Genomic DNA, 24471 nt, shown 5'->3' with positions numbered 1-24471 from the left:
TGGGAGACTCGCTCCGGCGAATACTGCAGTGCTCCCCCGGAACGATCGAGACAGCGGAACCGTTGCTTCAGGACGCCGATTGTTTGTTCGATGATGTTCCTGGTCGATTGATGGCTTTCGTTGTATCGCTCTTCAGCAGGGGTGCTGGGCGCACGGAGCGGGGTCATCAGCCAGGTACACAAAGGATAGCCTTTGTCCCCGATAAGCCATCCTCGTGGGTGAGGCTGGGCCTGGAACATGTCTGCCACAGAAGTCTGTCGGAGGATGAAAGCATCGTGGCTGCTGCCTGGAAAGCGGGCATTGACAGCTAGGATGAGCTGCCTGTGGTCACACACCAGCTGTACGTTCAGCGAATGGTAGCCCTTCCGGTTGCGGTAATCCTCGGCATTCTCCAGAGGTGCCCGCAAAGCCACATGTGTACAGTCAATGGCGCCCTGCACCATGGGGAAGCCCGCGAATGCTGCAAAGCCCATTGCACGCTGTTGCTGCTTGGCAAGGGCCATGGAGAAGGAGATGAACTGACGTCTCCTTTTGAAAAGGGCATTGGTCACCTGGCGGATGCAGCAATGCACGGCGGACTGGGAGATGTTGGCAATGTCGCCAGTAGCGGCTTGGAAGGAGCCGGTGGCATAAAAGTTGAGAGCCACCGTCACCTTCACTGCCACCGACAGAGACGTCCTGCACCTCAGCTGTGGCTGCAGATCACCGGCAAGCAGCTGGCAGATCTCTGTGACCACCTCCCTTCTGAATCGCAGCCTCCGAACACACTGCTCCTCAGACATCTGGAGATAGGAGAACTGCTGGCGGTATACCCTGGGTGGGTAAGGCCTCCTTTGCCGACGCCTGTTGCCCCCTCTCCATCTAGCCAGGGCTGCCAGTCTCTCATGGCGTCTCTGAGCCCTTTGGATGTAATTGAGAAAGCCAGCGTTTACACCCATTGCAGCCCCCATAATATGCTGGCAAACAATGAGATGTCAATGAAGGCAAAAACTTTTTGAAAGCTGTGGCCTGAAGCCAGAAGTACCTGTCCGAGTGTTGGGCCAAAGCAGAAAGCTATCTACCTTGGTCTCTCTCCAAAGATCCGTTTCGCAAGAAGGTGTGCTGCAAAATGGCAGCGTTTTATATTGCAGGATGAGTGCACTTTAATTTGCGCCCCCCGCGCCCCGCATCGGCTGAGCACCGTTCCACTTCACAGTCGCTAGGGGCGCCAGGCGCACAATGGGGCGGCGTGACTGAAGTTCCGGTTGGGGGCGCACAAAGGGCGTTGCACGAGGAAATGACGTCATGATCTGCGCGCGCAGCTGAGCGCGCGCAAAGACTTTGCGCCGCCACTAAATCTCTAGTGAAGTTGGGGCGAGGCGCAGTTCGCGCTTCGCCCGGGCGCAAGTCGCCTCGCGCCCGGAATCTACTCCTCCTAAGGCGCTAACGGCTGGCGTAACCAACTGAATTTCTAGGCCACTGGGTCTGCCGCTCCGTTCTCTCAATTTTATTACAAAATTAATTAATGTATTTTATTGGAGACATTATTGAATTTTAAGTGTATAAATTTTCTGTATGTCCTTCAGTGTCATAATCTGTGTTGACAGTACCTTAATCAGTTACAGAAAGCTAAATAATTATACCTTCCTCAAAATTCTGATGTCATACTGTATTTGTATTTGTCATATACAGCATAAAGAACCAAATAACACACTTACTGTACCACATCTACAATTTATTTCAGTGTTTCAAAGCCACTAGACTCATCACATCTTTCAGCTGTTGGTTTTGTCTAGTAAGTTGTAACAACAAACTGTACTGTAATTTTGGAAAACTACATCTTTTATGACATTCAACTTTCAGCTAATAGAAAGTATCACTCTGTTATGGTTCACCTACCTCACTTTTACTGCTATGACTGTAGCCAAACACTCTCTCCAAGAGTCCTTTGATCTTCTGGTCTGAAGCAGACGGGGAGGTGATGTGGCTAGCAGACCGCAGTGAAGCAATGATTTCATCAACAGATTTTGCCTCAGCTGTAAATGTTTGCTGTGGTGCGGTCAGAGACTGCTCCGGCTTGCTCAGTTGGAAGTTTCTTTCATATATTTTTGGTGCGTCTGGCATTGCTAGATATTTAGCCTCTTCCAGCAGTTCTGAAGCAGACCTCACACCTTGAGAATGAATGGAATGAGCACTATCTTCTTTATCGAGCAGGACACCTGTATCATCTGATGATATTTCTTTAGTCGGAGAAGGGGATGTGTTGAGATTTTTCTTTTTCTTATTTTGTTTGGTTGTATATGGAGAGAGTGTGTTACTTCTTCCATCGCTTTTACTGCTAGTTTTAATATTATGAGTATGCAATCTTTTGCTCGAAGCAGAAACTTTACCCTTTTCAGTAACAGAAGTAGGTGTTTGTGGTCTAGAAGACTTCAACGTACCAAAGTGTTTTAAAGAATTAGGTTTTGGTGGTGGTTCAGGCCTCTTTGTCATAGATAAACCTGTAGCTGTACCAGCAATTGGAGCTATTGCTGATTTGAAAACAGCCTGTTTGCTACCATCTAGTTCATGCAGTTCTGTGCATCCCACCAAATTTTTTTTACTAGTTTTATGTCCTTTATCAACAACTAATTTCTTGTTTTTCTGAGGGTTTGCTTTAGCTGCTTGAATCAGTACCCGAGAGTTATCTTCAACGTTATTATTTGAAATCTTGCTTATTTGTGTATCTTCAGATATTTGCACAGGGCTGTTAGTTGTCTGATTAAACTTTTCTTGTACAGGATTTCCTGCTGTTGGGAGCACAGTACTCGATGTCTGTCTGAAATGGAGAAAGTCTGGTTGTGATTTCTTATGTAAACCGTCCAGCTCTTGTATTTCCTCAGAGTCATGTGAAACCAAATATTTCTGTGTCCCAGACATTTTAGGAGTTGATGTTATAGATCTGGAGGGATAGAAGCCATACATTTAATTCTGCACTGTACATACTTTGTCTACATTATTTGTGCACCTGTAAGACACTGACATAATAAGTATACGACAGCTTCAAAACTAAACTAGACACACCAAACTAGATAAACGTCAGTTATCGCCTTTAGCTGCTCTTATTCTGCAAATTACAGTAACCGCCACACAAATAAAGGTAATTACAGCAAATTAAAGAAAAAATTTAAAGAATTTTTCTGAATTAATTCTGAATGTAGCATGTAACTACCCCTTCTAGCATTGTATTTCAGGCCATCTTCATTTAATTTCAATCACAGGAGGTTAGATACCACGAAGTCAATTGAGGAAACAAGAAACAGGAGGCCATTGTGTGTTCTTTTTTCTGAAATGACACCGACATTTAAATGTTTAAATTTCCCTTTACTTAAAAATTATGTTCAAACATGTCAAGGGGTAGATGATATCTGTTCAAGTTAGAATTTAAACTTGGTTTGAAAATGGATACTAAACCTATTGAAATGGTTTAAATCTTTTTATTTATTTGGCTACAGATGCAAATAGTAAACGAGTCAACCTTAGTTAAACTAGGGCCGGAATCTTTACCTGAGAGATGGGGCGGGTGCATATGGGCCGCGTAGCGGGTCACCATCTCAAATTTTTTAAACAGCACTTTCGGCACTGCGCGGTTAACTCAATTACATCAATTGAAACAGTCATGCAGGTTTCCCGGCCCAATTAAATGGAGCGGGTCTGCTGATGTCGCCGATGACTCATTTTCAGCTCAGATATTTAAAGGAGCCTTGCACACATCCCAGCTGAAGGCTGATGGAGGAGACATAAAGGTGGTTGGGAGAGGTGGCAATTGCTCAATGTCACAGAAATTTGTGTGGGTCCAAGCAAACATGGAGTCACAGTGACAGGAAGCTACACCCAGTTTCTCTGATGCCTCGCTGGAAGTCCTGGTCCAGGGAGTCAGCACACGCAGGGAGACCATGTTCCCTGGGAATGGGTGCAAAAGAGCAGCCAGAGACACCAAGAGGGCATGGCTAGAGATCGTAGAGGAGGTAAGCAGCAGGGATGTAGTAAAGCGGTCCTGGATGCAGTGCCAGAAAAGATTTAATGATCTCATGAGGTCAGGAAAGGTGCGTGCAATGCCATATTCAACTACATCCTGATGTGCGTGCCACCCCAACCCCATCACTATGCCTTCCCAAGCCTACTCCTGCACAGCAATCTTCACACCAATCTACCTTGCAAGGTGCATCCATCACTCACTCGCTATGCACCTACTCACATCCCCATCTGCCAAACTACCACTGACACTCACCCTCATCCTAATGTAATCATAGGAAGTAACGCCACAGAAGGAGGCCATTTGGCAATGTCACGCCACTCCCTCATAGTCACCCTCTACAGATGTAGCCCATCTCTTCCTTACACTCATTCCATCACTCTCACTCAAAGTGCTCTTCTTTTCCTCCTTGCAGGAGAAGAGAGCCTAAAACAACAACGAGAGGCAACAAACCAGAGGTGGCCCTCCAATGTACACCAAAGGAGGAGGTGCTGCAAATCACTGGAGTTGCAGAGCTGCTGGCAGTGGGAGATGGAGAGCGGGGGCCCTCCCAGCAACCTGGTGACAGAATTAAATATCATACTGCCACATGGCATACAACAGTCACTCATGGTGACTTGATGTCAGCAGCCAGAGAAATATCATGTGCATAATGGTAACATCACGCATTCTTATCATTACATTTCTAATTCATGTCTTTACTCTCCCATAGGTCCATCAAGTGCCCCCCACCACCACCGCACCCCACCCCCGCCCCCACTGTCCAGCCGGAGGAGGATGACTCCTCAGAGGAAGCTGCAGTCTCTGAGGGTGCGTCATCACCAGACCCATGCGCACCCAGCAGCAGCACAGATACGCATACCTCGGTGAGTCCAGCGAGACATACACTAGTGTGGTCACCTGGTGTCTCACAGATCACAAGTGAGCAAGAGCAGATGGTGGAGACAGGGACAGCAGTGACGAGTCCTCGCCAAAGGGCACAGGATGCTCCCAGCTCTGCTCAGCTGCATGCAGATGCTGAACCTCGGGGGCCGTCGAGAAAGAGGGTGATCTTGGAGGAGCAGCAACAAATGTGCGAGGCTCTGACAGCTTTTCCAGCTGCGATGTGTGTGACTGTACAGAGAATGGAGGAGTCTATCTCCAACATGAGCACCACCATCTCGCAGGCGATGGCGACGATGTGCTGTTCCATTTATTTATGGCGCACATAAATTTATTTCTTTACACTACATTCCCATCTTGTCCATTTTTGCCTGCTACCTGGGAAGTGGCTTTGAATGGGGAGATATTACTTAACCTTGAGTGACAGGCATGGCTTGGTCATTGTAGGACCGCTTTGTGGCGTTGTTATTGGGGTGGTGAAGTTGGTACAGCATCTGGGGGCCATATGGGTACACTGGTGCAAGTTAAGTAAATCAGCCCATTATGAAGCCATCCCAGGTCTCCCGGGCAGCAATGTGCGCCACTGCTGGTGCCATCTCCACCTTAGGTTCCTCGTCCTCCTCTTCGTGTTCTACCTGTTCCTTCTCCTCCTTTGAAGAGACTGTGTGCTCTGCGCCTTACTTCTCCTGCAGCTCTAATCCTCGCTGCTGCACGATGTTGTGCAGCGCGCAGCATACGACAATCATTCTGGAGATCCTGGCTGGTGTGTACTGAAGGGCTCATCTAGATCTGTCAAGGTATCTGAAGCGCTTCTTTAGCATGCCGATTGCTTGCTCTGTGACACATCTGGTGGACATGTGGCTCTCATTATAACACTCCTCAGCCTCAGTACATGGCCTCCTCAAAGGTGTCATGAGCCACGTCTTCAGTGGATAGCCCTCATCTCCAAGCAGCCAGCCAGTAAGTCTGTTTGGAGGTGCAAAGAGCTGAGGGAGGGTGGACTGGTGCAGCATGAAAGAGTATGACAGCTGCCAGGGAATTTGGCACACACATGGATGATGATCTTTTTTATGGTTGCAGAGGAGCTGCACATTGAGAGAGTGGAAGCCCCTGTGGTGCACAAACACTCCTGGGTGATGTGCGGGTGCTTTGATGGGCACATGTGCGCAGTCGATGATGCCCTGCACCTGTGGGAAGTCAACCAGAGCCGCAAAGCCAAGCGCCCGCTCAGTAACATTGGCTTCATCAGTGGCAAAGCTCACAAAGCTGACTTGTGAAACATGGCATCGGTCACCTGAGTGATGCATCTGTGGATGGCCGACTGCAAGGTTCTGCAAATCTCTGCTGCAGATCCCAGGAAGGAGACTGAGGCAAAGAAGTTAAGGGCTGTAGTGAGTTTGACAGCCACTGGTAAGACATGCCCACCAGGTACTCTGGGCAGCAGGTCTTGTTCCAGCAAGCTACAGATGTCTGTGATGACCTGGCGTGATAGCCTGAGCCTCCTGAAGCACTGCTGCTCAGTCATGTCCAGGTAGCTCATCTGCTGCCTGTATACCCTGTGTTGGGGGTATCGCCTCCGGCATGGTGCACACCTGTCTCATCCCCTCTCTCATGTGGAGCATCAGGTCAGTGAGGAGAAGGTTGCTGGTGTTGTTGCTACTGCAGCTGCTGGTGTGGCTGGTGTTGTTGGTGCTGGGGCTCATCTTGGTCCAATTCTGAGGTCCAAGGTGAGACAGGATAGGCGGCACCCATGCTGATCTAATAGATGGCAGGAAAAGTGGAGATCAGACGCACAACCCTCCAACGTACTGAGAGTGACTAGCAATGTGGTGAGAGTGGCTTCAGAGGTTGCAGAAATCACCAGCAAACTCCTGAAAGCTAAATCTTTGCACAAAATGATGTCAGTGTACAGATAACTGTAGCTGTGGTAAAGACAGCTGCTTGATGGTAGCTGTAGTAAAGACAGCTGCTTGACGGCAGTTGGATAAATAGGAAGCCATCTTGGCCATGCGGCAGTACTACACGAGCTGGCACTGAATCAAGACCTAATAAAGAGTACTCAACGATATCTACTCGTAAGCCTCTTAATACCACGATATAAGATAACATTACATGGTACCAGGATTTATAAAACGCATGATACGGGCATACCACAACAATGGAAGGGATAAAACCACCGGCTAGCCTGCAACTTGAAGGAAATCTGGACGAAAATTGGCGCGAATTCAAACAACGCTTTCTTCTCTACCTCACAGCGATCGACGCCACAGCTAGCTCTGGAACACGTAAGGTAGCTTTGTTGCTAACAGTGGCTGGCTCACAGGCAATCGAGCTGTATAATACATTTATGCTCGCAGCTGAAGGTGACAAAAATGATCTGGACAAGGTGATAGATTTGTTCGATAAATACTGCACACCTAAAAAGAATGAAACGTTCGAGAGATTTGTTTTTCGCTCCCGCGGGCAAAAGCAAGGAGAATCCTTTGATGTTTTTCTGACGGACTTAAAAACAAAAGCACAAACATGTAACTTTGGAGACTTGAAGGAATCGATGATACGCGATCAGGTCGTTTTCGGAATACTTGACAAGAAGGTGAGGGAGAGAATGCTTAGGGACAATGACTTAACTTTGGATGCTGCAGTAAAAATGTCATGCTAGTGAACTCTCAGCCATGCACACGCAAAAATTCAATGGGAGAACTGCAGCAACGGGCGTGAGAGCGCTGGGACTGGACAACCTACCAGTGGATGTAGTACACAGAAGGGACACAAGAGGGTGCACAGAGTTCAGGACTATGACGCCATATGATTGCAGACGGTGCGGCAATAGACACGTGGCAAGACAGTGTCCGGCTTATGGGAAGAACTGCGCAAAATGTAAAGGCAGGAATCACTTTGCTAAAATGTGCTTTTGGGAAGAGAAAACCGAAGGTAAAAAGACAGTGCATGCTATTGAGACTGAAGACACGGAATCGGAGACTTTGTATGTTGGAATGGTGCAAAATGACTTAAAACAGGGTAAAGATATGGAAAAGGAAGTACATTCCATAGGACTAAAGACTGAAGTTTGGATAGCCCCCTTGCTGGTAAATGGCACCATTGTTCCCTTCAAGCTAGATACGGGTGCTAAGGCAAACCTCATAAGCTGGAGTGATGCACGGAATCTCAAAGTGAGACCAAAAATACTGAACAAGACAGTGGCTTTGAAGGCGTACAATGGACAAAGTATTGAAACAAAAGGAACGTGTAGGCTGAATGTTAAGGTAAAAAATCGCATTCACCCATTGACGTTTGTTATAGTGCCTGAAGGACATGAGTCACTGTTGGGGGATAAGGCATGTGCGGATTTGGGCTTGGTAAAACGAGTCTATACTATTAATGAACTGAACTGTGTGCAGAGTGCCCCCCAAGACAGTACAAATATAAAGCATGATGATGCTATAACACACAAGTACGCGGATGTATTTCAGGGTATCGGAGCACTGCCCTTTACATACTCCATCAAACTGAGAGATGACGCACAACCTGTGATTCACGCACCCAGGAGAGTTGCGGTGGCCCTCCGTGAGAAACTGCGGAAAGAGCTAGACCGCATGGAGGGACTAGGGGCTAGATTTTCAGTATAGACAGTTTTGGGGCGCTAAGCTTAGCGCCCGCCCGAAGTTATCGCCCGCCCCAAAGTAGCGCCCCGTTGCCGGAAATTCAGTGGCTTCGCCCTAAGAGGTTGGTGGAGCGCTAAAAGAGGCGTTCCACTAGTATCTTTAGGCGCTAAGCCGGCGGTGGAGAGCGCAACACCCGAGCTCGGGCGCAGCGCACGGCAGACACTCTGGTGCCAGTGAGCTCTTAAAGGGGAAGGGTGCATGTATTTTTTTCAAATGCAAAGTCTGGGGTGAAACGGGAGGAGGAGGAGGAGGAGGAGGAGGAGGAGGAGGAGGAATAATGATTGGTGCCCGGAAACATAAATAGACCGTTCAGAACAACACACAGCTTACTTCCACACAACACATGCAGAGTGCCTTTTGTACGAGTGCCCTTTAATTTGCGCTCCCCAGGGTGTGTTGCGTTCCATTTTACAAACGCTCTGGACGCCAGGCGCACAATGGGGCGGTCCGACTGAAGTTTGGATTCGGGGCGGCCAAAGGGCGTTGCACGAGGATGTGACGTCATTTTCTGCGCGCGCATCCGGGCGGCCGCTAAACTTTGCGCCGGCGCTAACGGGCAACTTAATTTGGGGCGGGGCGCAAACTGCGCTGCGCCCAGGCGCTACACGCATAGCGCCCGAAAATCACTTCTCTTAAGGCGCTAACTGCTGGCGCAAGCAACTGAAAATCTAGCCCTAGGTGTCATAAAGAAGACTGAGGAACCGACTGACTGGGTAAATTCCATGGTTTGCATCAATTCAAAAAAGACTGATAAATTGCGTGTCTGCATGGATCCCAAGGACCTTAATGCTAATATAAAAAAGAACACTATCAAATCCCAAAGAGAGAGGAAATAGTCAACAAAATGACAGGTGCAAAATTCTTCTCCAAGATGGACGCCTCGCATGGATTCTGGCAGCTGAAACTTGATGAAGAGAGTACTAAGCTGTGCACCTTTAACACCCCGTTTGGTCGATACTCTTACCAGCGCCTGCCCTTCGGCATTAGCTCCACCCCAGAAATCTTCCACAGAGCAATGGAGCAAATCATCGAGGGCCTGGATGGTGTGCATGTGTATGTGGATGATCTGGTAGTATGGGGCTCCACTCAGGGAGAGCACGACACCAGACTGGAAAAAACACTTCAGAGGATACGGCAGTATGGACTCAAACTAAATAAAGACAAATGTCAGTTCAGCGTCAATGAAATCACATTCCTCGGGGACAAGATTTCTGCAGAAGAGACTCAGCCAGACAAGTCAAAGGTAAAAGCCATACATGACGTGGAAAAACCGAAGGACAAGAAAGGGGTTCAGCGGGCCCTTGGCATGGTTAATTACCTAGGGAAATTCATTCCAAATCTGGCAGTGAAAACCGCTCACTTGAGAAAACTGCTGCACCAAGAGACAGAGTTCCAATGGGGACATGAACATGAGAATGAATGGAAGGGGCTGCTACACATTCTAGCAAGTGAACCCCTACTGAAGTTCTTCTGCCCTGAAAAGAGGACAAAAGTGTCCACAGATGCCTCCAAGGATGGATTAGAGGCTGTCCTTCTACAGGAAGATGAAGGCGAATGGCGACCAGTGGCATATGCGTCACACTCCATGACGGCTACAAAGTGCCGTTATGCGCAAATAGAGAAGGAGTGCCTGGGCTTGGCATTTGGGTGTGAAAAATTTCATACCTACATCTATGGACTTCCCAAGGTTATCCTAGAAACTGACCATAAGCCACTGCTAAGGATCGCAAAAAAATAATCTGTGTGACATGTCATCACGGATACAGCGCCTAATGATGAGACTACAATGTTATGATTTTGAGCTCACATATGTGCCAGGGACACAAATGTTCATTGCAGATACACTATCCAGGGCTGCGCCTCATGCCACACAAAACAGTGAAACAGAAGAGGATGTGGACCTTCGTGTGGATATGGTCTATGCAACATTGCCCGCCTCACAGGAACAACTATCAAAGATAGCCACAGAGACATCAAAGGACCCTGTTCTGAGGAAAGTGATGGGAAATCTTCAAGAGGGTTGGAAGAAAGGGTCATGTAAACAATATCATCATATTCAGTCTGAGCTTTCTGTGGTCAATGGACTACTGCTTAAGTGTGACAGGATTGTAGTGCCCATCTCTATGCGACGAGAAATGCTTAACAGGATACATGAAGGGCACCTGGGTGTGGAAAAGTCAAAAAGGAGAGCACGTGAGGCACTCTACTGGCCAAACATGAACTCTGATATTGACCAGATGATCAGTGAGTGTGCTACATGTCAGGAGTATCACTACAAGCAAACAAAAGAGCCCCTCATTACCACAGAGCTCCCATCACAACTTTGGGAAAAGGTAGGAACTGATATTTTTCACTACGAAGGAAAAGACTATTTGTTAGTTATTGATTATTACACTAATTATCCTGAGATTGCTCTCCTACCCAGCACCACGTCAAGAGCTGTGATAACTCACCTGAAGTCAATCTTTTCCAGGCAGGGCATCCCTCTAACTCTGGTCTCTGATAATGGCTCTCCCTATGCCAGTCATGAGTTTCAGTCGTTTGCTACAGAGTATGAGTTTAAGCATGTAACCTCCAGCCCGCTCTACCCTCAAGCCAATGGAAAAGCGGAGAAGGGGGTGCAGATTGTGAAAAGACTATTAAGAAAGCAGCACACAGCAACACTGACCCATATCTGGCCATGATGTCGTATAGGGCGGCCCCGCTGGAAAGTGGCAAGTCTCCAGCTGAGCGCTTACTGGGTCGCAAAATCCGTACTCGACTTCCCAGGCATGTCACACCTGATCACAGAGATGAGGTATGGGCAGACAAGGCCCGGAAACTTCAGCGGAAACAAAAAACACTCCATGACCGCACAGCCACTGCACTAGTGCCTCTACAGGAGAAGGATGTAGTTCGCATTGAAGGGCCTGGGTCATGGAATCAAAGAGCCACCGTTCTACAACAGGTTGCCCCTAGGTCATACAGTGTCATGACAGAAAATGGCAATGTGTATCGCAGAAACAGGAGGCACCTACTGAAAACCACTGAGCCGCAGGAGGACAGAGAGGATGAGCTGATGATGGAAATCCGACAGAGTGACGAGGAGACGAGGGCAATGCCACAAAGTGATGAAGTACACAGGGGTGACAATGAGACAAGGGATCCGTGTGGTACAGACATGAACTTAATGGACACAACTGGGTTGGCCCAGCAAATACCCGTTCAGCTACGCAGGTCAAAGCGCACCAGAAAGCCTGTCGTTAGATTCGACCTGTAGACAAGGGAAAGACTGTAAACAGCTAATGGACTTCTGGGTGTGGGTAGTGTTTATATGTACCGGCAGTTATTGCAAGGTATAGTTACACTGACAGTTTTTACATGTTGTTAATAGTAATTAATAGTAGTTACACTGACTGTTTTTATATGTTTTTATATGTTGTTAATATGTGTTCCATGTGTTATGTTATGTTATGGTGTTTACTGTTTATGTCATCGTTGAGGGGGAAAGATGTACAGGTAACTGTAGCTGTAGTAAAGACAGCTGCTTGACGGTAGCTGTTGTAAAGACAGCTGCTTGACGGCAGTTGGATAAATAGAAAGCCATCTTGGCCATGCGGCAGTACTACACGAGCTGGCACTGACTCAAGACCTAATAAAGAGTACTCAACGATATCTACTCGTAAGCCTCTTAATACTACGATATAAGATAACATTACAGTCAGCAAGAGCCTTTCTCTTAGGCAAGGAAGCCGGTGCAAGGTGTGACCATTTATGTGCTTTTTCCAGCTGTCACTTAATGAACTCACACAATGGCCACTGAATTTCTGCCTCCCCTTCACAGGCGAGGTTCCCGAGGTGTGTGAATCCCGTGCGCAACCAGTTAAAGTTCAAACCTGACGTTAAGGATCTGTAAACGAGCAGTTAGCCCACTTCTCCCGAGCAGATCCGTGGCACGCCTCGAAATGCACCCCAATGAAAGGCGAAAGTCAGCGGGTTCCCAACGCGCTATCAATTTCTGCGCTTTTAACCGCCAACCCGCTCCCAAACCCTCCCGCTCTCCAATGTGAAAATTCCAGCCCAGATCTTTAAAGACTGGACTCCCCTCCGCCAACGCCCCCCCCCCCCGCCCCCAACCCCCACCAACCCCCCCTTCATTTTACATGCTCAGGGATGTTGAGTTTAGTACAGGGAAAGGTTGAGAAACTCCACTGTCATTAATGGTGAGCCCTTCTTAAAAATCTGTGACACAGATAGCTCTGGTTAGCTAGCCCATGGGATGTCCGATAGACGGTGAAGCCTTGTAACCAAGTACAGGTGAAGCATTGATAACAAAAGGTCACTATGCGGATATATCACTAAAATCAACAAAGATATTCTTCAAGCTGCCTCTGCTTGCTGAGATGCTGAGAATAGTTATTTTCTAATTTATGTTGCATGACTTCTGTTATGGTCTAGTGCCCAGTAGTACTGTATCATTAGCAGCCCCAAGCAATAATTCCATCCCCTTGGATAACTTTTGAGAGATTACAATAACGTGCTTTTCCCAGTTCAGCAATTAAGTAGCTATGGTTCAATACATCAAATTCAGTTTTGGCGGTCACAAGTCCATCTGGCAGAAGTATATAAACCCATTACACCAATGTTCAAGGTTTCATAGCTAGCTCGCCACAATAATTCAGGCTTTAATAATAGTAATAATGACCAATGGCATGTTCTTTTTTCCACAGTGTTTGTATTTCCATATCCATTTGTTCTTTGGGTTGAAGTGAGGATGAATACTAGCAGAGATTTGGGCCATCATGGATTTTGATCAAAAGTGTCTCCTCAATCTTCTCAGCGGAGTGGATATAAGAAAAGGCAGACATAACAACAAAGGCTATTGCTGCCTCAATAATTCTGGGATGATGAGTTTTAAAAGCAGGTGGGTTTCCTTCGAACATTTTGATAGAAGATACACAATATATCAGGATCTGTGTGAGATGGCTGAGCAGGAACGTGTTATAATCCCATCCTTACCGTATCAAGCCAAAGTTAAATGAAATGACAAGTCTTGCGCCACAGGCCAAAAACTGACACAAAAGTAAAATACTGTGGATGCTGGAAATCTGAAATAAAAACAGAAAATGCTGGAAATACTCAGCAAGTCATGCAGCATCTGTGGAGCGAGAAGCAGAGTTAACGGGTTGGATTTTCATGGGGAAGGCGGGTTGGGGGCAGGGGGGGCACTAATGCGGGCGGGAAACCCGGGAGAATGGGTTTCCCGCAGGCCCTGCCGACTTAAATGGCAGGGCCTGATTTGTATCAGAAGCCAGATGGAGAGGCTGCCTGGCTCCAGGTGGGTAGGCCTGCGGCACTAGGCCGCACGGAGAAGGGAGGGAGGGATTGGGTGGGGCCTGGTGCCGGCCTCCGGAGGATCAGGCATGGGGGAGAAGGAAGATCAGGACTTCCGTAGGATCGGGGGCTGGGGGCGGTGAGAAGGAAGTTCAGGGCCTCTGTAGTATTTGGTGGGGGGGAGGGGAGAAAGAAGATTGGAGCCTCCATAGGATCAGGGGAGGTGACAAGGAAGATCAGGGCCTCCATAAGATCGGGAGAGGGGACAAGGAAGATCGGGGCCTCCATAGTATTTGGGGGTGGGGAGGAGAGAAGGAAGATTGGAGCCTCTATAGGATCAGGGGAGGTGACAGGGAAGATCAGGGCCTCCATAAGATCGGGAGAGGAGACAAGGAAGATCAGGGCCTCCATAAGATCGGGAGAGGGGACAAGGAAGATCAGGGCCTCCATAGTTTTTGGGGGATGGGGAAGAGAGAAGGAAGATTGGAGCCTCCCTAGGATCAGGAGAGGTAACAAGGAAGATCTGGGCCTCTGTAGGATTTAAGGGGGGGGGGAAGGAAGATAGAATCATAGAATAGAATCATAGAATGGTTACAGCAGAGAAGGAGGCCATTCAGCCCATCAAGCCTGTGCCGGCTCTCTGCAAGAGCAGTTCTGCTAGTCCCACTCCCCTGCCCTTTCCCTGTAGCGCTACAAAAAATTTTCCTTCAGGTACTATCCAACTCCTTTTTGAAAATCACAATTGAATCTGCCTCCACCATCCTTTCAGGCAGTGCATTCCAGATCCTAACCACTCGCTGCGTAAAAAAGTTTTTCCTCATGTCGCCTTTGGTTCTTCTGCCAATCACCTTAAATCTGTGTCCTCTGGTTCTCGACCCTTCTACCAATGGAACAGTTTCTCTCTATCTGCTCTGTCTAGATGCTGCATGGTTTTGAACACCTCTATCAGTTCTCCTCTCAACCCTCTCTGCTCTAAGGAGAACAACCCCAGCCACTCCAGTCTATCCACGTAACTGAAGTACCTCATCCCTGGAACCATTCTTGTAAATCTTTTCTGCACCTTCTCTAAGGCCTTCACATGTTTCCTAGAGTGCGGTGCCCAGAATTGGACACAATACTCCAGTTGAGGCCGAACCAGAGTTTAATAAAGGTTCATCATAACTTCCTTGCTTTTGTACTCTATGCCTCTATTTATGAAGCCCAGGATCCCATATGCTTTTTTAACTGCTTTCTAAACCTGCCCTGCTATCTTCAAAGATTTGTGCACATATACCCCCAGGTCTCTCTGTTCCTGCATCTCGTTTAGAATTGTACCCTTGAGTTTATATTGGCTCTCCTCGCTCTTCCTACCAAAATATATCACATCGCACTTTTCTGTGTTAAATTTCATCTGCCACGTGTCCGCCAATTTCACCAGCCAGTCTATGTGTTCTTAAAGTCTATCACTACCCACGTCACTGTTCACTATACTTCCACATTTTGTGTCATCTGCAAATTTTAAAATTGTGCCCTGTCACACAAGTGGGAACAGTAGTGTAGTGGTAATGTCACTGGCCTAGTAATCCAGAGGCCTGGACTAATGATCCAGAGGCATAAGTTCAAATCCCACCACGGCAGCTGGGGTAATTAAATTCAGTTAATTAAATAAATCTGAAATAAAAAGCTAGTATCAGTAATGGTAACCATGAAACTATCGGATTGTCGTAAAAACCCATCGGGTTCACTAATGCCCCTTTAGAGAAGGAAATCTGCCGTCCTTACCTGGTCTGGCCTATATATGAATCCAGACAGACCACCCAGCATCGACTTCAGTATGGACACGGCAACTGCACACCCAGCCCAGTCAACCCTGCAAAGTACTCCTCACCAACATCTGGGGACTTGTGCCAAAATGGGGACAGCTATCCCACAGACTAGTCAAGCAACAGCCTGACATAGTCATACTCACAGAATCATACCTTTCAGCCAATGTCCCAAACTCCTCCATCACCATCCCTGGGTATGTCGTGTCCCAACGGCAGGACAGACCCACCAGAGGTGGTGACACAGTGGTATAGCGTCGGGAAGGAATGGCCTTGGGAGTCCTCAATGTTGACTCCAGACCCCCATGAAGTCTCATGGCACATGGGCAAGGAAACCTGCTGCTGATTACCACCTACCTGCCCTCCCTCAGCTGATGAATCAGTACTCCTCCATGTTGAAGAAGCACTGAGAGTAGCAAGGGCACAGAATGTACTCTGGGTGGGGGACCTCAATGTCCATCACCAAGAGTGGCTCAGTAGCACCACAGCTGGCTGAGTCCTGAAGGACATAACTGCCAGTCTGGGCCTGCGACAGGTGGTGAGAGAACCAACACGAGGGGAAAAACCTACCTGTCCTCACCAATCTACCTGTTGCAGATGCATCTGTCCATGACAGTATTGGTAGCAGTGACCATCGCACAGTCATTGCAGAGACAAAGTCCCGTCTTCACACTGAGGACACCCTCCAGCATGTTGTGTGGCACTACCACCGTGCTAAATGGAATAGATTCAGAACAGATCTAGCAGCTCAAAACTGGGCATCCATGAGGCACTGTGGGCCATCAGCAGAATTGTATTCCACCACAATCTGTAACCATGTCCCTCCCTCTACCATTACCATCAAGCCAGGGGATCAACCCTGGTTCAATAGAGTGTAGAAGAGCATGCCGAGAGCAGCACCAGGCATACCTAAAAATGAGGTGCCAACCTGGGGAAGCTGCAACACAGGACTACATGCATGCTAAAAAGCAGAAGCAGCATGCTATAGACAGGACTAAGTGATCCCACAATCAACGGATCAGATCAAAGGCCTGCCACATCCAGTCGTGAATGGTGGTAGACTATTAAACAACTAAGGGGAGGAGGAGTGTCCATGAACATCCCCATCCTCAATGATGGTGTGAGTGCAAAAGACATTGCTGAAGCGTTTGCAACCATCTTCAGACAGAAGTGCTCAGTGGATGATCCATATCGGCCTACTCCTGAGGTCCCCACCATCACAGAGACCAGTCATCAGCCAATTCGATTCACTCCACGTGATATCAAGAAACGGTTGAGCACACTGGATACAGCAAAAGCTATGGGTCGTGACAACATACCGGCTATCGTGCTGAAGACTTGTGCTCCAGAACTAGCTGCACCTCTAGAAAAGCTGTTCCAGTACAGTTATAACATCTATCCGACAATGTGGATAACTGCCTAGGTATGTCCTGTCCACAAAAAACAGGACAAATCCAACCCAGCCAATTACCGCCCCATCAATCTACTCTCAATCATCAGCAAAGTGATGGAAGGTGTCATCGACAGTGCTATCAAGCGGCACTTATTCGCCAACAATCTGCTCACTGATGCCCAGTTTGGATTCCGCCAAGACCACTTGGCTCCCGACCTCATTATAGCCTTGGTCCAAACATGGACAAAGAAGCTGAATTCCAGAGGTGAGAGTCACTGACCTTGACATCAAGGCAGCATTTGACCGAGTGTGACATCAAGGAGCCCTAGTAAAACTGAAGTCAATGGGAATCAGGGGGAAAACACTCCACTGGCTGGAGTCATACCTAGCACAAAGGAAGATAGTTGTGGTGGTTGAAGGTCATCGCTGCAGGAGTTCCTCAGGGCAGTGCCTAGGCCCAACTATCTTCAGCTGCTTCATCAATGACCTTCCCTCCAATATAAGGTCAGAAATGGGGATGTTCACTGATGACTGATGAAGAGCTGGAGTCCGAGCTTCAAACACTGAGACACATCAGGGAGGGGGAGAGTTACCTGGACTCTGTATATCACGAGGTATTCACACCAATTAGATTAATTAATTCAGATGGAGTCCGTGGCCAGGGTCAGGATGGTGTGACTAGAAGTGAGGCAAGTACGGGGATCCAGGAGGTAGTGTTGGAGGAGCCACAGCCCTTGCACTTGTCCAACAGGTTCGAGGCTCTTACTCCCTGTGAGGATGGGAACAGGGACTGCGGGGAGGATGAGCAACCTGACCACAGCACCGTGGAGCAGGGGGCCATTCAAGTGGGGGGAGTTAAAAGAAATGTTGTAGTGGTAGGGGATAGTATCGTTAGGGGGATAGATAGAGTTCTTTGCAGCCGAGAGCGAGAGTCCCGAAGGTTGTGTTGCCTGCCCGCTGCCAGGGTTAAGGACATCTCCTCTGGACTGGAGAGAAACTTGGAGTGGGAGGGGGAGGATCCAGTTGTCGTGGTCCATGTTGGTACCAACGACATAGATAGGACAAGGAAGGAGGTTCTGCTGAGGGAGTTTGAGCAGCTAGGGGCCAAATTAAAAAGCAGAACCACAAGGGGGATTATTACCTGAGCCACGAGCGAATTTGGCCAGGACAAATAAAATTAGAGAGTTAAATGCGTGGCTCAAAGACTGGTGTGGGAGAAATGGGTTTTGCTTCCTGGGACACTGGCACCAGTACTGGGGCAGGAGGGAGCTGTTCCGTTGGGACGGGCTTCACTTGGCCAGTGCTGGGACTAGAGTCCTGGCGGATCATACAACTAGGGCTGTAGAGAGGGCTTTAAACTAACTAGTGGGGGGGAGGTTCCTAGAGAGCAAATAATAAAAATGACAACAGAGAAGGTCATAGACTTAGGTAGCAGTGGGGAAATTAAAAACCAGAGCATGTCAGGAAGGGGCAGAAGGTATGGAGTAAAAGGTAAAGTAATAAAAAGGGCAAAAGCAGGAACTAAGTGTCACAAAACATCTTTGAAAGTTCTCTATCTGAATGCACGTAGCATTCGTAACAAAATAGACGAGTTAATGACACAAATAACTACATATGGGTATGATCTTGTGGCCATTACAGAAACATGGCTGCAGGGTGACAATGCCTGGGAATTAAACATACCAGGTTATTTAACGATCAGGAAGGACAGGCAGGAAGGAAGGGGTGGTGGGGTGGCTATGTTAATAAAGGAAGGAATCACTGTAATACAGAGAAATGATATTGGGTCAAAAGATCAGGATAATGAAACAGTTTGGGTGGAGATAAGGAATAATAAGGGGAAAAAAACACTAGTGGGGGTAGTCTATAGGCCTCCGAACAGTGGCAACTCTGTTGGACGGAGTATCAATCAGGAAATAGTTGAGGCTTGTAATAAGGGAACATCTATAATTATGGGGGATTTTAACTATCATATTAATTGGACAAATCAAATTAGGCAGGGCTGCCTTGAGGATGAGTTCATTGAGTGTATTAGGGATGGGTTTCTTGGGCAGTATGTAACTGAACCGACCAGGAGGCAAGCAACCTTAGATCTGGTCCTGTGTAACGAGACAAGATTAATTAAAAATGTCCTAGTAAAGGATCCCCTTGGAATGAGTGACCATAACATGGTTGAATTCCATATTCAATTAGAGGGTGTGAAGGTTGGATCTCAAACAAGTGTGCTAAGCTTGAATAAAGGAGACTATGAAGGTATGAGAGCGGAATTGAGTAGAGTGGATTGGGAAAATAGATTAAAGGGTAAGACGATACATGATCAGTGGTGTACATTTAAGGAGTTATTTTACAACTTCCAAAAAATATATATTCCACTGAGAAGAAAAGGGTGTAAAAGAAAAGACAGCCATCCATGGCTAAGTAAAGAAATTAAGGATAGTATTCGACTAAAAACAAGGGCATATAAGGTAGCCAAATCTAGTGGGAGGATAGAGGATTGGGAAAACTTTAAAAGACAGCAAAAAATAACAAAAAGATTGATTAAGAAAGGGAAGATAGATTATGAAAGTAAATTAGCAAAAAATATAAAAACAGATAGTAAGAGTTTTTATAGTTTTATAAAAAGAAAAAGGGTGGCTAAAGTAAATGTTGGTCCCTTAGAGGATGAGACCGGGAAATTAATGGTGGGAAATATGGAGATGGCAAAAACACTGAATGAATATTTTACATCAGTCTTTACAGTAGAGGACACTAAGAATATCCCAACACTGGACAAACAGGGGGCTAAAGGGGGGGAGGAGCTAAACACGATCAAAATCACTAAGGAAGTGGTACTCAGTAAAATAATGGGACTCAAGGCGGATAAATCACCTGGACCTGATGGCTTACATCCTAGGGTCTTGAAGGAAGTGGCGGTAGGGATTGTGGATGCATTGGTAATAATTTTCCAAAACTCCCTGGACTCGGCAAAGGTCCCGGCAGACTGGAAAACTGCTAATGTAACACCCTTATTTAAAAAGGGCAGTAGACAGAAGGCTGGAAACTATAGACCGGTTAGCCTAACATCTGTGGTAGGTAAAATTTTGGAGTCCATTATTAAGGAGACAGTAACAGGACATTTGGATAATCATAATTTAATAGGACAAAGTCAGCATGGTTTTATGAAGGGGAAGTCATGTTTGACAAATTTGCTGGAGTTCTTTGAGGAAGTAACATATAGGGTGGATAAAGGGCAACCAGTGGACGTAGTGTATTTAGACTTCCAAAAGGCATTTGACAAGGTGCCACACAAAAGATTATTGCTTAAGATAAAAAATCACGGGATGGGGGTAATATTCTGGCATGGATAGAGGATTGGCTATCTAACAGAAGGCAGAGAGTTGGGATAAATGGTTCATTCTCAGACTGGCAATCAGTAACTAGTGGTGTTCCGCAGGGGTCAGTGCTGGGTCCCCAACTCTTTACAATCTATATTAACGATTTGGAGGAGGGGACCGAGTGTAACATATCAAAGTTTGCAGATGATACTAAGATGGGAGGGAAAGTAGTGAGTGAGGAGGACATAAAAAACCTGCAAGGGGACATCGACAGGCTAAGTAAGTGGGCAGAGATTTGGCAGATGGAATACAATACTGGAAAGTGTGAGGTTATGCACTTTGGCAGGAAAAATCGTAGAGCAAGTTATTATCTTAATGGCAAGAAACTGGAAAGTACTGAAGTACAAAGGGATCTGGGGGTCCTGGTGCACGAAACTCAGAAGGTTAGTATGCAGGTGCAGCAAGTGATTAAGAAGGCCAATGGAATGCTGGCTTTCATTGCTAGGGGGATAGAATATAAAAATAGGGAGGTATTGCTTCAGTTGTACAAGGTATTGGTGAGACCGCACCTGGAATACTGCGTGCAGTTTTGGTGTCCATACTTAAGAAAGGACATACTTGCTCTCGAGTCAGTACAAAGAAGGTTCACTCGGTTAATCCCGGGGATGAGGGGATGGACATATGAGGAGAGGTTGAGTAGATTGGGACTCTACTCATTGGAGTTCAGAAGAATGAGAGGCGATCTTATTGAAACATATAAGATTGTGAAGGGGTTGGATCGGGTGGATGCGGGGAAGATGTTCCCGATGATGGGTGAAAGTAGAACTAGGGGGCATAGTCTTAGAATAAGGGGCTGCTCTTTCAAAACTGAGATGAGGAGGAACTACTTCACTCAGAGGGTGGTAGGTCCATGGAATATGCTGCCCCAAAAAGCTGTAGAAGCTACATCATTACATAAATTTAAAACAGAAATAGCCAGTTTCCTAGAAGTAAAGGGAATTAAGGGTTACGGGGAGCGGGCAGGAATTTAGACATGAGTCTAGGTTCGGATCGGTCATGGCCCTGTGGGTAGCGGAGCGGGCCCAGGGGCCGTGTAGCCTGATCCTGCTCCTATTTCGTGTGTCTAATTCTGTTAGATTCAGGAGATGGTTCTGTGATAGTGGATTGGCGGTTAGGATCAGATCAGCCATGATCTTATTGAATGGTGGAGCAGGCTCGAGGGGCCGATTGGCCTACTCCTGCTCCTATTTCTTATGTTCTTATGTTCTTATGACTGCACAGTGTTCAGCGCCATTCACAACTCCTCAGATAATGAAGCAGTCCATGCCCGCATACAACAAGACCTGGACGACATTCAGGCTTGGGCTGATAAGTGGCAGGTAACATTCGCGCCACAGAAGTGCCAGGCAATGACTATCTCCAACAAGCGACATTCAACAGCATTATCATCGCCGAATCCCCCACCATCAACATCCTGGGGGGTCACCATTGACCAGGAACTTAACTGGACCAGCCACATAAACACTATGACAACAAGAGCAGGTCAGAGGCTAGGTATTCTGCGATGAGTGTCTCATCTTCTGACTCCCCAAAGCCTTTCCACCATCTACAAGGCACAAGTAAGGAATGTGATGGAATACTCTCCACTTTCCTGGATGAGTGCAGCTCCAACAACACTCAAGAAGCTCAATACCATCCAGGACAAAGCAGCCCTCTCAATTAGCACCCCATCCACCACTTTAAGTATTCATTCCCTCCACCACCGGCGTACATGGCTGCAGTGTGTACCATCGACAAGATGCACTGCAGCAAATCGCCAAGGCTTCTTCGGCAGCACCTCCCAAACATGTGACCTCTTCCAACTATAAGGACAAGGGCAGCAGGTGCATGGGAACACCACCACCTCCAAGTTCCCCTCCAAGTCACACACCATCCTGACTTAGAAGTATAGCGCCTATCCTTCATTGTCACTGGGTCAAAATCCTGGAACTCCCTACCTAACAGCACTGTGGGAGTACCTTCACCTCACGGACTGCAGCATTTCAAGAAGGTGACTCACCACCACCTTCTCAAGGGCAATTAGGGATGGGCAATAAATGCTGGCCTTGCCAGCGACGCCCACATCCCATAAACGAACAAAATAAAAGTCCAAGTCATTAATATATATCAAGAAAAGCAATGGTCCTAGTACCGACCCCTGGGAACACCACTGTGTACCTTCCTCCAGTCCAAAAAACAACCGTTCACCACTGCTCTCTGTTTCCTGTCACTTAGCCAATTTCGTATCCATGCTGCCACTTTCCCTTTTATTCCATGGGCTTCAACTTTGTTGGCAAGCCTATTATGTGACACTTTATCAAACGCCTTTTGGAAATCCATGTACACATCAACCGCACTGCCCTAATCAACCCTCTCTGTTACCTCATCAAAAAACTCGATCAAGTTAGCTAAACACAATTTGCCTTTAACAAATCTGTGCTGGTTTTCCTCAATTGATCCACACTTGTCCAAGTGACTGTTAATTTTGTCCTGGATTATCGTTTCTAAAAGCTTCCCCATTACCAAGGTTAAACTAACTGGCCTGTAGTTGCTGGGTTTATCCTTACACCCTTTTTTGAACAAGGGTGTAAACATTTGCAATTCTGCAGTCCTCTAGCACCGCCCCCATATACATAGATACATAGAAGATAGGAGCAGGAGTAGGCCATTCGGCCCTTCGTGCCTGCTCCGCCATTCGATGAGATCATGGCTGATCCTTTAATTCAGTATCCCGTCCCCGCCTTCTCTCCGTAACCCTTAACCCCTTTTGCCCGTAGAAATATATCTAATTCCCTCTTAAATATATTTAATGAGCTGGCATACACTGCCCTCTGTGGCAATGAGTTCCACAGGTTCACCACTCTCTGAGTGAAGAAATTCCCCCTCATCTCTGTCCTAAATGGTTTAGCCCTTATCCTTAAATTATGTCCTCTAGTTCTGTTCTCACCCGCCAAGGGAAACATTCCTTCTGCATCCAGTCTGTCTAGACCTGTCAGAATTTTATACACTTCTATGAGGTCCCCTCTCAATCTTCTAAACTCCAGTGTGTACATCCCTAAACTACATAGTCTCTCCTCATAGGTCATTCCCGCCATTCCTGGTATCAGCCTGGTGAATCGCCGCTGCACCCCCTCCATGGCAAGAACATCCTTCCTCAGATGAGGCGACCAAAACTGTACACAGTACTCGAGGTGTGGTCTCACCAGTGCCCTGTACAGCTGCAGCAAGGTATCCCTGTTCCTGTATATCTAAGGAGGATTGGAAGATTATGGCCAGTACCTCCCCAATTTCCAACCATACCTCCATCAGCATCCTAGGATGCATCCCATCCGGTCCTGGTGACTTATCTACTTTAAGTACAGCCAGCCTTTCTAGTACCTCCTCTGTTGTATCCGTGTGTTAATGGAGACACGGAATGCAGGAGTTGGTTTAACAGGTGTTTACTGAACAAAGTCTGGAGGTGAACTAAAAGATACAAGACGCTACACAGGCTTATATACCTGAGTGGTCACTACCGGTGTTACAGTACACAGGGGCTCTTAAAAAGGTACATACACTACAATTCCTCCCCTTTTAGATAATTAGTACATAACATTTTAAGTAATCATTAATTAACATGTTTACAAGAACAATAATCTACACATTTGCTGCAGTTAATCAATTATAAGTCAGTCTCTCTGGAGGCTTCCTGACTCGGTCCGGATAACGCCTCGGTGGTGTAGTAGTTTTCGGTGGTGTAGTAGGTTCTTTTGGCAAGGTCGATTAGGCTTGAATGCCAGTGTCGGGTTCATCTGGTTCTAGTATCACTGGATCGGAGGTAGATACTATGGGTATCTCTGCTTCATCATTAGGCGTATAGAGTTGTGGTGTAGGTTGTCCCTTTTCGGATGACTCTATGATCTGGTCAGCATGGCGCCTTATTATGCTTTCACCAATGTCCACGGTATACATCAGCGGTCCTAGTCGTGTGCAAATAGTTCCAGGCTGCCATTTCTCGGTACGGTAGTCCCGGGCCAAAACTTGTTGACCTATCTGGAAGGTTCTAGTTGGCCTTTCATTCATGCTTTGAAAT

General features: G+C 47.0%; 1 protein-coding gene across 2 annotated transcripts in view; it reads right to left on the bottom strand.

The window, feature by feature from the left end:
- ttc6 (tetratricopeptide repeat domain 6) overlaps positions 1 to 24471 on the bottom strand; it is a 649897-nt gene that overhangs the window by 587047 nt on the left and 38379 nt on the right. For both annotated transcript variants that reach the window (XM_086003340.1, XM_086003341.1), the window contains exon 2: positions 1879 to 2920. In XM_086003340.1, the coding sequence (XP_085859466.1) occupies positions 1879 to 2898 (1020 nt within the window). In that variant the 5' untranslated portion in view covers positions 2899 to 2920. The remainder of the gene's footprint in view (positions 1 to 1878; positions 2921 to 24471) is intronic.

Source organism: Somniosus microcephalus, chromosome 12 (genome assembly GCF_052327205.1).
Source record: "Somniosus microcephalus isolate GS21.2 chromosome 12, FLI_Smic_1.0, whole genome shotgun sequence".
Classification (NCBI taxonomy): Eukaryota; Metazoa; Chordata; class Chondrichthyes; order Squaliformes; family Somniosidae; genus Somniosus; species Somniosus microcephalus.
This window is presented reverse-complemented; position numbering and strand designations above follow the sequence as displayed.